The 16,742-nt window shown below is 42.4% G+C and overlaps 1 protein-coding gene across 1 annotated transcript in view; it reads left to right on the top strand.

Moving 5' to 3' along the window:
• MYT1L (myelin transcription factor 1 like) overlaps positions 1-16,742 on the top strand; it is a 612,659-nt gene that overhangs the window by 593,295 nt on the left and 2,622 nt on the right. Inside the window, exon 21 of the mRNA XM_033939893.1 lies at positions 7,277-7,380. Coding sequence (XP_033795784.1) covers positions 7,277-7,380 — 104 coding nt within the window. The remainder of the gene's footprint in view (positions 1-7,276; positions 7,381-16,742) is intronic.

Raw genomic sequence — 16,742 nt, 5'->3', positions numbered from 1 at the left:
CTGTTTGCCCTTTTTGCTGCCACCGCACTTTGTGTGGACAGCTTTATCGACTTGTCGATCAGAACTCCCAAGTCCCTTTCCTGGGAGGTCTCTCCAAGTACCGCCCCGGACATCCTGTATTCGTGCAAGAGATTTTTGTTACCGACATGCATCACTTTACACTTATCCACGTTGAACCTCATCTGCCATGTCAATGCCCATTCCTCGAGCTTGATTATGTCACGTTGCAGATCTTCGCAATCCCCCTGCGTCTTTACTACTCTGAATAACTTCGTATCATCCGCAAATTTAATCACCTCGCTCGTCGTACCTATGTCCAGATTATTTATAAAGATGTTAAAGAGCACGGGTCCAAGCACCGAGCCCTGCAGCACCCAACTGCTGACGCTCTTCCAGTCCGAGTATTGTCCATTTACCCCCACTCTCTGTTTCCTATGCTACAGACAGTTTTTAATCCACGTATTTCACCCTCAATTCCACGGCTTGCAATTTTCCTTAGTATTCGTTCATGCGGAACCTTGTCGAACGCCTTCTGAAAATCCAGATATACAATGTTGACCGGATTGCCCTTGTCTGTCTGTCTGTTTACTCCCTCAAAGAAGTGCAGCAAGTTCGTCAAACACGATCTGCCTTTGCTAAAACCATGCTGACTGGTCCTCATCAGCCCGTGTCCGTCAAGGTGATCAATGATGCTGTCCTTTATCAGTGACTCTACCATCTTTCCCGGTACCGAGGTCAGACTCACCGTTTGGTGGCAGCATTGTCTAGTGGTAGGCTTCTTAGAAGCCTCTAAAATGTCTCTTACAGGGACCTAAACAAACTGGAAGAGTGAGCAAATAAATGGCAAATGAACTTCAATATAGAGAAATGCAAGGTCATGCATATAGGGAAAAAGAACCTGATGTTCAGCTACAAAATGGGGGGATCAGTGCTAGGGGAAAGTACCCTTGAAAAAGACTTGGGTGTGCTGGTGGACACAATAATGAAATCAACGGCACAATGTGCAGCAGCCTCAAAGAAAGCAAACCGAATGTTGGGTATTATTAAGAAGGGTATTACAACAAGGACGAAGGAAGTCATCATGCCGCTGTATCGCGTGATGGTGCGCCCACATCTGGAGTACTGTGTCCAATATTGGTCACTGTACCTCAAGAAGGACATGGCGATACTTGAGAGGGTTCAGAGAAGAGCGACGGAAATGTTAAAAGATATGGAAAACCTTTCATACGCAGACAGGTTAGAAAGGCTGGGGCTCTTCTCCCTGGAAAGCGGAGACTCAGAGGAGATATGATAGAGACCTTCAAGATCATGAAAGGCATAGAGAAGGTAGAAAGGGACAGATTCTTCAGCCTATTGGGAACCACAAGAACAAGGGGGCACTCAGAGAAATTGAAAGGGGACAGGTTTAGAACCAATGCTAGGAAATTATTTTTCACTCAGAGGGTGGTGGACACCTGGAATGTGCTTTCGGAGGTTGTGATAGGACAGAGTACACTACCGGGTTTCAAAGAAGGATTGGATAAATTCCTGAAGGATACGGGGATTGAGAGATATAGATAGAGGTAGAGATAGGTTATGAAAGGGTATAGATAGAAGGACAAGGGGGATTAAAGGATTTAGACAAGGATCACCTTACAGGTCATGGGCCGCTATGGGAGCGGACTGCTGGGCGCGATGGACCTCTGGTCTGACCCAGTGGAAGCAACTTCTTATGTTCTTAAGAAGAAAGGCGGTCTGGGATGGACTGGAAGGATACTCTCTTGGAGGAAGCTCTGGTGGAACCTGATTGAAATGAAGAGAGTATCCTTCCCTGATGATTGACAGCACCCAGAGGTCGGATGTCATTTTCTCCCATCGGTGATAAAAATGATGGAGACGACCTCCAATGGGGGTAAGAGAGGACAGAGACAGAACGATGGAGGTTATGTTGTTTTAAACAGTCAAAAAGGCTGCGCAACCTTAGGTACAGCAGAAGGTTGAGATTTCTTTTGCTTCTGATTCTGCTGTTTTTTGAGAGGAGGACGAGTGTAAGGAGCCGCTCTCGGAGCAAAACGCCTCTGGAAAATTGGAGGAGGGCATATAGGCTTGGCAGGAGCTGGCTTAGGCTTTGGTCTGACAATAGAAGCAAAGGATTTTTCATGTTCAGACAAGTTCTTGGTGGCTGCCTCAATAGATTCATCGAAGAGGTCATTGCCTGCACAAGGAGTATTAGCCAAGCGGTCCTGAAGATTAGGGTCCATGTCAATGGTGCGAAGCCAGGCTAGGCGGCGCATTGCTACAGAACAAGCAGTCGCCCTGACAGACAACTTGAAAGCATCATATGAAGACTGGAGTAGATGTAATCTGAGTTGTGACAGAGTAGCTATGACTTCTTGAAACTCGAAGTACTTTTGAGTATCTAAATATTTGAGAAATTTAGGAAGAAGATCAATGAGGAACTTGAAATAGGTGACAAAATGAAAATTGTAATTGAGGACTTTGGAGGACATCATGGCATTCTGGTAGAGGCGACGTCCAAACTTGTCCATGGTTTTCCCTTCTATGAGGAACGGTAGCATAAATCTTGGAAGGATGGGATCTTTTCAAGGAGGACGCCACAAGCAGGGACTGGTGAGATAACTGCAAATTCTCAAATCCTTTGCAATGTAGAGTTTTATACCTGGAGTCTAACTTGCCTGTGACAGCAGGAATCGCATAAGGAGTCTCTAGGCATCGTGTAAAAGTTTGAGACAAAGGTTTGTGAAGAGGAAGCTTAAGTGACTCTGCAGGAGGTTGAGGTAGATGTATGACTTCGAGATACTCCTTAGAGTATTTAGAATCAGTATCCAATTGAAGTTCCAGATCTACAGCCATCTGACGTAGAAAAGAAGAGAAAGATAGCTGATCTGCTAATGCCTTGCCTCGAGAGGGACTCGAGGATGTCGAGGCAGCCTGGGTCAAAGATGAAGCTTCAGCAGGAAAATAGGCATCAAAAGAATAAGGAGACTTGGATGAAGCAAAAGAAGCCACTGAGTCCTCGGGGTCTGGAAGTGGAGAACTCGATTGAGGAGTCGGTGGTCTGGTAGAGCTGGAAGGTGTAGATTGAGGCTTAGATGAAGAAGGACGCTCTTTGGAAGAAGAGCTATGCCTGGAGGTATGCCTCGAGGAAGGCCTCGATCGGCGACGAGAGTGGTGCTTGGAAGCAGATCTCGAGGAGACTTCACCCCGGAGATGAAAGTAGACATTGCTACCAGGGAATGAATAGGGCTAGAAGCTGTGGATCGAAGCTCAAGAGGCTTGGTGGAGAAATCTCGAGGCATTCCTAAAGACTCTGCTCCTTGTATGGAGTGTGAGTATTCCTGTCGAGGCACTTGCAAAGAATCTGCTCCTTGCTTCGAGTGCATAGATGCCAGACCAGACACTCACAGAGACTCTGCTCCCTGCATAGAGTGTGTAGCTTCAGCCAGAGGCATAGAAAGAGGCTCGACCTCGCGGGAGTCTGCAGAATGCCCAGGCTGGATTAGAGTAGCTGGCTTCGGTCCCATATTAGTAAGGAACTGAATGAATTGCTTTTCTAACATGGTTTGGAAAGAAGCCGGCAAGGATGGATCCGCGTCTGAAACCGGACCAACTGCTTTGGCTGGAGATTCCAAAGTGGCAGTGGATATGTGCTTCGACTTGGAAGTCTTAGCCACCTTGATTACCACCGCTGGAACTTTCTGCTGAGCTATCTGACCTAAGGATGCAGGGGAAGATAAAGCAGATGTAGTTGAGGTAAGAGCCGCTGCAAACGAGGAAAGTCTGATGAGGCTCGAGGTCGGAGTCGTGGAGACAGGAGGACCCTCAGTCAAAGGTGGAACTGAGGCAGTTTTCAAAGTCGAGGGAGTGGTTGAAGAATCCATCCCGAAAAGCTGCTTCACTAAAATCCGACGATGTTTAAGGGCTCAAGGTTGAAGAGTAGCACAGCGCTCGCATGACTTTGGTTAATGGTCCGGCCCAAGGCACTTGAGGCACCAACGGTGTGGGTCTGTGAATGAAATCGAACACTGGCACTGGCTACACTTCTTGAAACCCTTTGCTGGCCAGGACATAGAAGGAAATATAGCCGCCGCAAAGTCGAAGCGGCCTGTCCCGGCGGTCGAACAGAAAATAAATTATTATTATTTTTTTTTTAACTAGAAAGAAATAAATGAACACAGCGATTCATGAAGAAAATAAACACAAACCACGGTAACAGAAGGCACGAAGTAGCAAAGTTAAACAAAGAGAGTCAAAGACAGACTTCTTGGCTCCGTGGAAAACTGAGTACTGAGGAGACTCGCCCTATGCTGGGCGGGAAGACACTCACATATGTGCGGTGTGGCTGTCTCGAAACTTCTAGTTTCTACAAGCAAGTCTGCTTGCGAGGCTTCCGCTTCCAGGCTCAGTCGATGACATCACCCATATGTGAGAATAGGCTACCTGCTTGTCCTGGGATAAGGAATGATTTGAGGAATCAAATGAGAAAATAAGAATAGAGGAAGACCAGAGTCCAGAATCTGACAAGTGAGGTTATATTTGAAAGGTATCCTAAAGGAGATTGGAAGCATGTGCTCAAGTCTGGGAAACGGAGTGATGTGATCAAATTTTGAGCAATTATAAAGAAGACTGAGCGCAGTATTTTGTACTAGCTGGAGTCGATGCAGCTGGTATTACGGAAGATACATTGGGTGTACATTTAGAGTATGAGCCTGTGTATTTAGTGATTTCAATTATCCCAACATTGACTGGTTAAATATTACATCAGGGAGTGCTAGGGAGGTCAAATTCCTAGATGTCATAAATGACTACTTCTTGGAGCAACTAGTACAGGAACTGACAAGAGGGGGAGCTATTTTAGATTTGATCCTTAGGGGAATACAAGGCATAGTACAGGAGTTAACCCCTCAATGAACTAGGAGGAAGGACTTCCTATAACGTACATTATCTCAAGTTTGTATTCTGTTCAAATTCAAATAATCATCTATACCAAACCTCCTTCCCTTAATGCGCTAACTAGTATCTTTATTTAATTTAAATGATTTTATCTTATACGTCATATTTCATTAAAGCAATTCTATCTCTATGTGGTCAATTCACAGCATTTCTTACCAGTTACTAGATTTAATATCATTTAATCAATTCATCTTTGTAATTATATGCCATCAATTAAAAAGTATTTTATATATATATATATATATATATATATATATATATATATCAGCAACTTATCTTTTAACAGCAAACTGCTGATCCAACGTTGGTTTATTGAGTCATAACTACACAACGCTCAATTTTTGCATAAAAGTTTTAGTCAAAAGACCTTCATCGAGGGAAAAAATCATATGGTTGCTGCAGTTCATATGAACCTAAAATTACAAACAACATTTACTACTTAAAACCTAATCTCCCAATTCATATAAAGACTATACCTGTTTTACATTACCCAAACGACTCAAATCTTAGGCATCCTTTTACAAAGCCGCGCTAGATTGCTGCATGCGCTAGCCGCTACCGCCTCCTTTTGAGCAGGCGGTAGATTTCCGGCTAGTGCGCGCTAATCCAGTGCATGCGATAAAACTGCTAGCGCAGCTTTGTAAAAGGACCCCTTAGTTTCATAGATACTCCTAACATAATAGATACTATTGATGACATTTAAGACCAATAGCTACTCATCATAACATTAACATTAAGCTCCATGAAGGTGAACAAATTACAGATTGCACAAGATTCAAAACAACATATTTTTCAAATATATCAATTTGTAAATTTCCTCCTAGTTCATTGAGGGGTTGAAGATTATTTAAAATATTTATTCAATTGATAAAATTTGTATGATAAATTTAACTTCAATTAGGTGAGATAAATTTTATAAACTACAGTGATTACTATAAATAATGAAATCAAGATTGAATAATTTCCTGCAGCCCTATTTACTAGAGACTAGGGTTTTGGCTAGGTACTAGTGACCTGGATTGGCCACCATAAGAACGGGCTATTGTGCTATTCTTATGTTCTTAGCATTCTGTATCTTAGAGGGAACATTGGTAGGGGCAGTTGGTTCTTTTGTCAGCTGGGAGCAGAGGTAAGTAGCAAGAATCTACAAGTTATGAGTTACATACAAATCCGACTTAAGAACAGCTTTAAAAACATAACTCATTCTTAACCCGGGGACTGCCTGTGTTAAATAATAATAATAATAACTTTATTCTTGTATACCACAATACCATGGAAGTTCAATGCGGTTAACAGATGAAGAGACTGTACATTTACAGCGATGTTACATACATGACAGAGATGAGGCATAAAAGATAAAGGAGTTACAAAACAGGGAATTTAGTTAAACTAAGCGATCAGATTTGTTAGGCCATTAAGTAGCTTGACGAGATCGGAGGAGTCGGGGAGTCCAAGGGCATATCGAAGGTCGGTGTAGGCCCTTAAGTCTATTATGAAAATATTTTTTTTCCTGCAAGCTTAGGACTATATCCTATTATTGCTACTATGAAACTATCAATATGTATTATAATAATTTCAAACAAATGATGAGCTCTAATGTGTTCACATGAGAATTTGGAGAAATCAAATTTTAACTTAACAGAGAGAATCATGAATATGGTGTAGCTATAACATTGGGTAAATGGGTATCTGATTTCCTTCCCCAATGTTCTAAATATAGTGAAAAATTTTAATATTTCATATAGTGCAGAGACAGTGGAACATCTTTTTAGACAAATGGACCTAATCAATCGGTATCCAGCTTCACTCCAAAGTTCTCTAGTTGCTGATGTTGTGTTGGGTAAAATAATGATGGAGCTGTGGCCCTTATTTTATTTATTTATTCAATTTTCGATACCGTTCTCCCAGGGGAGCTCAGAACGGTTTACATTAATTTATTCAGGTACTCAAGCATTTTCCCTGTCTGACCCGGCGGGCTCACAATCTACCTAATATACCTGGGACAATGGGGGGATTAAGTGACTTGCCCAGGGTCACAAGGAACAGCGTGGGTTTGAACCCATAACCCCAGGGTGCTGAGGCTGTAGCTTTAACCACTGCGCCACACACTCCCCATTACTACTCCCCTTTACCCATTATATTGCCTATATAAAAGTGAAAGAGAAGAAATAGACAATTTTAAATTGACATTTTTACAGTATATTTTCTCCTTTTTATAAATTGTATTTGATAAGTAATTAAATTGGGTATATGAAATCAGTAACTTGTCTCTCATTTATAAATGTCATTGTAAAATGAATACTTAATTTTTGTGGCATATTAGGCATTGAAAATGATGAAGAAATTAAACAGTTAGATGAAGAAATCAAGGAACTAAATGAATCTAATTCCCAAATGGAGGCTGACATGATTAAACTTAGAACTCAGGTAACAGTTTTATGATTCCATAAATATAATTTGTGTGCTATTGAAAAATATTACAATACACTCCACTGCAATGGAAGAGAACCTATGAGTTTGCCCAAGATACTTTTGAGATAGAATTATAATACAATCATAAAATAGTAGTATAATGTGAACAAAATGGATAGTTTGCACCTTTAAGAGATTAGATTGTTTCTCATATTCAACCATCTTCAATGAATACTCAACTTTTGAGGATGGTAATTCTTTTAATAAAGCCTTGTCTTTAATGGCAGAACAATAATTACGTACCTACACAGTTGTCAGGAAAAGAATGTTTGTTAAAACAGACTTTAATATTCAACTAATTTTTGCTGCCAATATTACCAAAAGAATATTACTCTCAGCACTTGTAAGCACATATGTATCACTACAAAATGTTGTATATTGCTTTGTCATATTTTGGCGTATCTTTATTTCACATAAATTCTTTCTGTGACCACATAAGTATGTTTACTGCATGGTAGTCATCAACAAATAATCAAAAAATGTATGAATGGATGCAGGCATCTGAGTGCAATTGACTAGAAAGTATACTTGAGTTCAAACAATACAGATGTCTTTTGACTACATAACGTATGTACCATTCCATACACGTACATTTTTAATTGTGTTCTTCAAACAACTGCTGTTTCTATTAGCATGCAATGAACAGAAATGAATGCTGTTCTTAACTTAGGTTAAGAGAATGTCTATTTAAGCAGCTTCTGTGATGCTGCCATGCTAAATGCCTTTATAATTATTCAAATTGAATCATAAGCTACTGGGGTACTGCACAGAAAGGTGATTGGGTATAGCCCAAACCTCTTCATGTCCTAACAAAAAATACATGAAATGTTTATAGAAGAGAGAACTGTTGATACAGATCTCTGTAAAATTAGCAATTCCACCATGCAGATTTAAAACAAACCTGGTACACGCTTTAAGTGGCATGTGAAAACATGGAGAATACAAATTGGTTTGTACTAAAGATGTGGAAAAAAATAGATAAAAAAGAAAGACACATCCATATAACAACTAATTCTGTAGTGTTGGCAATATTAGCGGACGCATGACTAATTTAGAACATAAATGTTACAGTATATACTCGAATATGTCAATCTGAGTATAAGACAAGGTACCCTTTTTCCCTTCAAAAAGGAGGAAAAAAGGTTGACTCAAATATAAGAGGGGGAGGGGGGAGTTAATATTCATGTGCCCTGCCAGAATCTGTGCCCTGCCCCCCTTCCCTCACTACGTCCCCTGCCAGGCTCTGCACTCAGCCCCTCCCTCCTTCCCCTGTCAGGCTCTCTACCCTGTCCCCCCTCCCTGCCAGTCTGCACCTAGCCCCCTCAATTCCAACCCTGCCAGGCTCTGCACTCAATCCCCCTCATTCCCTGCCAGGCTCTGCACCCAGCACCCGTCCCTGCCCTGTATCCTGTCCCCCTTCCTGATGTCATACAGGCCTCCACCGGGCTTGCCATATGACCTAGTAGGCCAGGACAGGAGGCATCCCTCCTGTCTCCTGTCCCTGCCGACTCTGACAATTTTTTTACCTCCCTCCCGCCTCCCCCCACGTACCTTTTTGAATCTCTGGTGGTCCAGCGGTGTATTGAGCAGGAGCAAACTTTCTGCACTCCTGCCTCATGATGAGCCCATTCCTGAATGGACGTCTTGAGTTCTTGTGGCCCAGTAGTGTATACCAGGCCTGAGCGAGCTTTTTGCGCTCCTGACCAGCCATGAGTTGCTCCCTGAATAGCTTCTGCCAGTTCTCACAAGTCCTGTGAGAACTGATGGCAGTCATTCAGCAAGCGGCTTAGCGCTGGGCAAGAGCACAAAAAGCTCACTCCTGCCCAGTACACTGCTGGACTGCAAGAACTCGCAGCAGCCATTCAGAGGGGCTCGGCGTGGGGCAGGTGCATGGAAAGCTTGCTCCTTCTCAATACACCACTGGACCACCAGAGATTCAAAAAGGTACATGGGGGAGGCGGGAGAGAGGTAAAACAATTGTCAGAGTCAGCGGGACAGGAGGGATCCCTCCTGTCCTGACCCACCAGGTCGTATGGCAGGCTGGCGGAGTCCTGCAACAAGGGGGGCAGGTGGACGCTGATCCGAATATAAGATGAGACCCCCATTTTTGGGCCTTTTTGGGCCCATAAATCTCATCTTATATTCGAGTATATATGGCAATTATATATTGTTAAACCAGCTCAATAGCTAGTTTAACTTATAGAGTTAAATTTTCAAATCAGCATATTTCATTTATGAGTTTGTGTTAGCTCCTTTTGAACTAGTTCCACCTCTTTCATTTCATTCTCTGCCCCATTTCAGCTTTTGCTCCCTCCCACTAGGTACTGGACGAGCATCCTGTTGCTTGCCAAGAATCCTGTGTTGATGAATACCAATTTCATGTAAGTTACACAGGAGGGGAGGTAATGAGATTTTTCTATGTAACTTACACGAAATTGAGCCTATGCAGGATATAAATACTCATAAATAGGACCTTTAACTTTTAGCTGACAGGTTGTTGTATATGATTCAGAAGATTAAGGAGCCAACATACTAAAGTGTGTTGATATTCACACAAGCATTAACACATGTTAATAGTGCTAATTCATGTAATTGATTTATTGTGTATTAAATACATATTAAACATGTTTTTGTCAATATCTAACACAGTATCTAAGCAAAGTAGGTAGAAATTTTAAAAACTATACAAATTACTTCATTACTTTTTATAATGGTATGTTATTTATCGCAGAGCCCATTTTATGCAGTTAAACTATTACTATTATCAAAATATCATTGAGCTTTGTAGTAAATAACATATGTTAACAGTTAGTACATGCTGTTAGTAAATAAATTACAAAATGATTTGGTTGCCACTACATATGTTAAAATATTTAATATCTGTGTTATCAGACATAGGCTATCTTCCTAAAATAATTTGTATCTTATAAAGATTGTCAAAGACCACAAAATTAAAACACAAAGAACTCATATCTAGAAATGGCACCTAAAACATCATCACTGAAAAAAGCAGTGCTGAGCAGTATTCTATAAACAATGCTCACAGTTAGGCATTGCTTATACAATGACCCTTAGCACCAGGAACTGCGCCTAACTTTAGGCATGGCCATTTAAACTAAATGAAATGTGGTGTAAATCATCATGCCTAAATTAAGTACAGATCCCCCTTATTCTACAACTAATGTGTAAATTGCAGTAATGCTCCTGATCTGCTCATGACCCTCCCATTGCCATGCCCCCTTTTTGAACCCACATGTAAAATTCTAATTAAAACCAATTAGCACCAATTGCTCATTATAAATCCCAATTATCGGTGCAAATTGGCTCATTATTGCTTGCGTACCTGATTGTAAACCACTTAGATAACCTTGATAGACGGTATATAAATACCTAATTAAAAATCAATTGTATACACAAATTGGATGTGTGTCCATATTTGGCACACAATTTTTAATACTTTATTATAGAATTTGGGGGTATATTTATAATAAGTATAAAGCAGCAGTTTATATTAAAAATATATTTGTGAAAACAGTTGTCTGTTCTAATAGGATGAGTCAGAAGATAGGACAGTAGAGAATATTGATTTTCTTTCACTATGACACCATTTTATCATGCTGCGTTAGGAGTTTTTATTGCTGGATGTTGCAGTAAAAGTTCAGATGCTCATAGAATTCCTAAGGGTATTGGAGCTTTTACCACAGCAGTCAGTGATTAAAAAAAAAAACAACAACTCTTGCACAGCTTGCTAAAAGGGGGGGCCTAGATTTTGATGATTGTCCAATAATGAGTGTAAAGCACAGTTACTTACCGTAACAGGTGTTATCCAAGGAAAACAGGCAGATATTCTCAACATATGGGTAACGTCATCCACGGAGCCCCAATGCAGACAGCTTCACAAGCAGACTTGCTTGAAGAACTTTTAGAAAGTTTGCGACTGCCACACTGCGCATGCACGAGTGTCTTCCTGCCCAAGGTAGGGCACACATCTCCTCAGCGTCACCTCAGTTCAGATAGCTAGCTAAGAAGCCAACCTGGGGAGGTGGGTGGTTGTGAGAATATCTGTTTGCTGTCCCTGGATAACACCTGTTATGGTAAGTAACTGTCCTTTATCCCAGGACAAGTAGGTAGCATATTCTCAACATATGGGTAACCTCCAAGCTAACCAGAATGGGATGGTGGGAGTGTTGGCAATTCAGGAGAATAAATTTTGTAATACTGCCTGGCCAAAGTTGCCATCCCATGTGGAAAAAGAATCCAGACAATAATGAGAGGTAAAAGTATGAACCGAGGACCAAGTGGCAGCTTTGCAGATTTCCTCAAAAGGAAAGCTATGGATGCCGCCATGGCTCTAACTTTATGGGCTGTGACTCGACCCTCTAGATGCAGTCCAGCCTGAGCATAGCAGAAAGAGATGCAAGCAGCCAACCAGTTGGAGATGGTACGCTTGGAAACTGGATGTCCCAACTTGTTTGGATCAAAGCAGACAAAAAGTTGAGGAGAAGATCGTTGTGGCTTAGTCCTTTGCAAGTAGAAAGCCAAAGCACGCTTACAATCCAGAGTATGAAGAGCTGTTTCTCCAGGATGAGAATGAGGCTTTGTAAAAAAACACTGGCAGAACAATGGATTGATTGAGATGAAATTCTAAAACTACTTTAGGTACGAATTTAGGATGAGTAAGGAGGACCACCTTGTCATGATAAATACTGTGAAATACTGCTACTAATACTTGTAGCTCACTGACTCTGTGAGCAGACATGAGAGCAATGAGAAAGACCACTTTCCAAGTGAGATATTTGAGATGAGCCGAAGACATTGGTTCAAATGGAGGATTCATCAATTGAGCAAGAACAACATTGATATCCCAAACCACTGGAGGTGGTTTGAGAGGTAGCTTGACATGGAAAAGTCCTTTCATGAATCTTGAAACCACGGAATGAGCAGAGAGGGGTTTCCCTTCTATAGGCTGATAGAAAGCAGCAATTGCACTGAGATGGACTCAAATGGATGTTGATTTGAGACCTGATTGAGATAAATGCAGCAGGTAATCCAAAACTAAAGAGTGGTAGATTGAGGCTCCTTGTGATGACTGGTGCACCAAGCAGAAAACTTAGTCCATTTCTGGTTGTAACATTGCCTAGTGGTCGGCTTCTTGGAAGCCTAAAAATGTCCTTGACAAATTGAGAGAACTGTAGATTGGCAGTTATGTTGAAAGGTACCAAGCTGTCAGGTGCAGAGACTGCAGATTGGGATGAAGCAGAGAACCCTGACTCTTTGTAAGCAGAGACGGAAAAACTGGTAGAAGCAGTGGCTCCCTGCTGCTGAGTTGAAGTAGAAGGGAGAACCACGGTTGTCTGAGCCACTGAGGAGCTATGAGAATCATAGTGGCATGTTTGTGTTTTAGTTTGACGAGTGTCTTGAGAATGAGAGGGAATGGAGGAAACACATAAAGGAATTTGCTTGTCCATTCCAGAAGGGCAAACAGGAGTCGCTGTAATGTGCTGAGAGAGTGGATTGGAAGCCTGCACCCACTGAGATGCCAGGGTTCACTGAGGAACTCTGAGGTGAAGTCTGGCAAAAGGAGTCACGTGAACTGTAGAGGCCATGTGACCTAGGAGGACCATCAAGTGTCTCGCTGAGAGTGAAGTGAGGGATGACACTTTGAGTATCCTGACATTGTTGTGGAAGGAATGCTCTGAGGTGCCCAGTGTTCAATACAGCTCTGAACTGTAGGTTTTGAGAGGGCTGTAGATGGGATTTTGGAAAGTTAATTTTGAACCCCAATTGTTGGAGGAACCAAATAGTCTTTTGGATCGCTACAATAACCCCCTGAGATGTTGCATCTTTGATAAGCCAATCGTCCAAGTAGGGAAAACCTGGAGACCATGGCTGCACAGAGCTGCTGCCACCACAACTAGGCACTTGGTGAAAACCCTGGGAGATGATTTCCCACCCAAAATCTGAGGAACTTGCGAGAAGCTGGGTGAATGGGAATGTGAGTGTAAGCCTCTTTGAGATCCAGAGAGCATAACCAAGCGTTGTGATCTAGAAGGGGATACAAGGATGCTAAAGACAGCATACACAATTGTTCTTCGACAAGAAATTTGAGAGCTGAGATCCAGGATAGGTTGCAGATCCCGTCTTCTTCGGGACAAGGAAGTAATGGGAGTAAAACCCCGTGCTCTGCTGTTCCAAAGGATCCTCCTTGATGGCACGGAGATGAAGCAGAGCTTGAGCTTCCTGAAGAAGAAGGGTGGTCTGGGACGGATTGGAAGGATACTCTCTTGGGGGAAGATCTGGTGGAACCTGGATGAAGTGAAGAGAATAACCTTCCCTGATGATTGTGAGGACCCAGAGGTCGGATGTAATGAGTTCCCATTTTTGATAGAAATGATGGAGACAACCCCTTATGGGAAAAAGAGAAGACAGAGGCAGAACGATTGAGGTTATGCTCTGTGTTCGATGGTCAAAAAGACTGAGAGGCCTTGGGTGCAGCAGGTAAACTGAGGTTTACGTTGCTGTGGTTTCTTAGGAGGCTGCCTTGAATAAGGTGCTGCCTTCTGAGGATAATGCCTCTTGTACGATGGAGGAGGACTATAACCCTTAGAGGTGAAAGGCTTCGGCTTTGGTCTGATGATAGAGGCAAATAACTTCTCATGCTCAGATAAGCACTTTGTAGCTGCTTCAATAGAGTCATCAAACAACTCATTGCCCTGGCATGGGATGTTGGCCAGGCGATCTTGTAGATTCGGGTCTATATCCATGGTGCGGAGCCATGCTAGGCGGTGAATCGCCACTGAGAAAGCAGTGACCCTGGAGGACATCTCAAAAGTGTCATATGCAGCCTGGACCATATGCATGTGAAGTTGACCTAGAGTGGAATGCATATGCTGGAACTCTGACAGGCGATGTTCTGGGATGTACTTGAAGAAATTGGGCATAGCATTGATGCAATATTTGAGATATGATGTAAAGACAAAGTTGTAGTTTAAAATTCTATTTGTCATCATAGAATTTTAATACAGCCAATGGCCAAACTTGTCCATGGTCCTTCCCTCTCGGCCAGGTGGGACTGTGGCATAGACCTTGGCCGGATTGGTTCTTTTCAATGAAGACTCAACGAGAAGGAATTGATGGGATAGTTGAGACTTTTCAAATCTCTTACAGTGGATCATTTTATATCATGATTCCAGTTTTGCTGGGACAGCAGGAAAAGAATATGATGTATCAAGATTTCTTTTGAAAGTTTGCGTGAGAATGCCAATTCATGGATAATTTTAATGAATCCCTAGGAGGATTAGGTATACCCAGTTCTTCCAAATACTCCTTAGAGTATTTTGAATCAGACTCCAAAGTGATGTTAAGGTCTTTACTCATTTGGCATAGCAACATCAACGCAGGTGTCATAAGGCGGTAAAAGGGGCCAAAAGAAACTACGAGGAAAAAATAGCTAAGGAGGCGAAGAACTTCAAGCCATTCTTTAGATATATTAAGGGGAAACGACCCGCAAAGAAAGCGGTGGGACCGTTGGATGACCATGGAATAAAGGGAGCGCTAAAGGAGGATAAAACAATCACCGACAAACTGAACATATTTTTTGCGTGTGTATTTACCGAAGAATATGTACACAGCATACTGGAACCCATCAGGCTATATGCTGGAAATGAAGACGAAAAGCTGACAGGATTGACTGTCAGTCTAGAGGAGGTGTGTAGGCAGATTGATAGGCTTAAGAGCGATAAATCCTCGGGACCGGATGGAATCCATCCGAGGGTCATCAAGGAACTGAAAGGGACCATAGCTGAACTGCTTCAACTAATAGCCAATCTGTTGATCAAATCGGGAAAGATTCCGGAAGACTGGAAGGTGACGAATGTTATGCAATGAACAGTTCCGAGGGGAGATCCGGGAAACTACAGACCGGTGAGTCTTACCTCGGTACTAGGAAAGATGGTAGAGTCGCTGATAAAGGACTGCATCACTGATCACCTTGATGGACACGGGCTGATGAGGACCAGTCAGCACGGTTTTAGCAAAGGCAGATCATGTTTGACGAACTTGCTGCACTTCTTTGAGGGAGTAAACAGACAGATAGACAAGGACGACCCGGTCGACATTATATATCTGGATTTTCAGAAGGCATTTGGCAAGGTTCCGCATGAAGACTACTTTGGAAAATTGCGAGTCATTGAATCGAAGGTGAAATACTCACGTGGATAAAAAACTGGATGGATTATAGGAAACAGAGAGTGGGGGTAAATGGACAAAACTTGGACTGGAAGAGCATCACTAGTGGGGTGCCGCAGGGCTCGGTGCTTGGACCTGTACTCTTCAACATCTTTATAAATGATCTAGACATTGGTATGAGTGAGGTGATTAAATTTGCGGACGATACAAAGTTATTCAGAGTAGTGAAGACACATGGGGATTGCGAAGATCTGCAACGTGACAATCAGGCTCGAATGGGCATCAACATGGCAGATGAGGTTCAAGTGTAAAGTGATGCATGCAGGTAACAAAAATCTCATACATGAATACAGGATGTCTGGGGCGGTACTTGGAGAGACCTCCCAGGAAAGAGACTTGGGAGTTCTGATCGACAAGTCGATGAAGCTGTCCACGCAATGTGTTGTGACATCAAAAAGGGCGAACAGAATGCTAGGAATGATAAATAAGGGGATCACGAACAGATTGGAGAAGGTTATAATGCCACTGTCCCGAGCCATGGTGCACCCTCACCTGGAGTACTGCGTCCAGTACAGGACACCATACATGAAGGACACAGTACTACTCGAAAGTGTCCACAGAAGAGCGTCTAAGATGGTTAAGGGACTGGAGGAGTTGCCGTACAGTGAAAGATTAGAGAAACTGGGCCTTTTCTCTGTCGAACAGAGGAGATTGAGAGGGGACATGATCGAAACATTCAAGGTACTGAAGGGAATAGACTTAGTAGATAAGAACAGGTTGTTCACCCTCTCCAAGGTAGGGAGAACAAGATGGCACTCTCTAAAATTGAAAGGGGATAGATTCCGTATGAATGTAAGAAAGTTCTTCTTCACTCAGAGAGTGGTAGAAAACTGGAACACTCTTCCATAGTCTGTCATAGGGGAAAACATCCTCCAGGGATTCAAGACAAAGTTAGACAAGTTCCTGATGAACCAGAACATATGCAGGTAGAGCTAGTCTCAGTTAGGGTGCTGGTCTTTGACCAAGGGCCGCTGCATGAGCGGACTGCTGGACACGATGGACCACTGGTCTGACTCATTAGCGGCAATTCTTATGTTCTTAGGAGTTAATTTGGCAAGCATGTTACCAAA

This window comes from Geotrypetes seraphini, chromosome 3 (assembly GCF_902459505.1).
Source record: "Geotrypetes seraphini chromosome 3, aGeoSer1.1, whole genome shotgun sequence".
NCBI lineage: Eukaryota > Metazoa > Chordata > Amphibia > Gymnophiona > Dermophiidae > Geotrypetes > Geotrypetes seraphini.
This window is presented reverse-complemented; position numbering and strand designations above follow the sequence as displayed.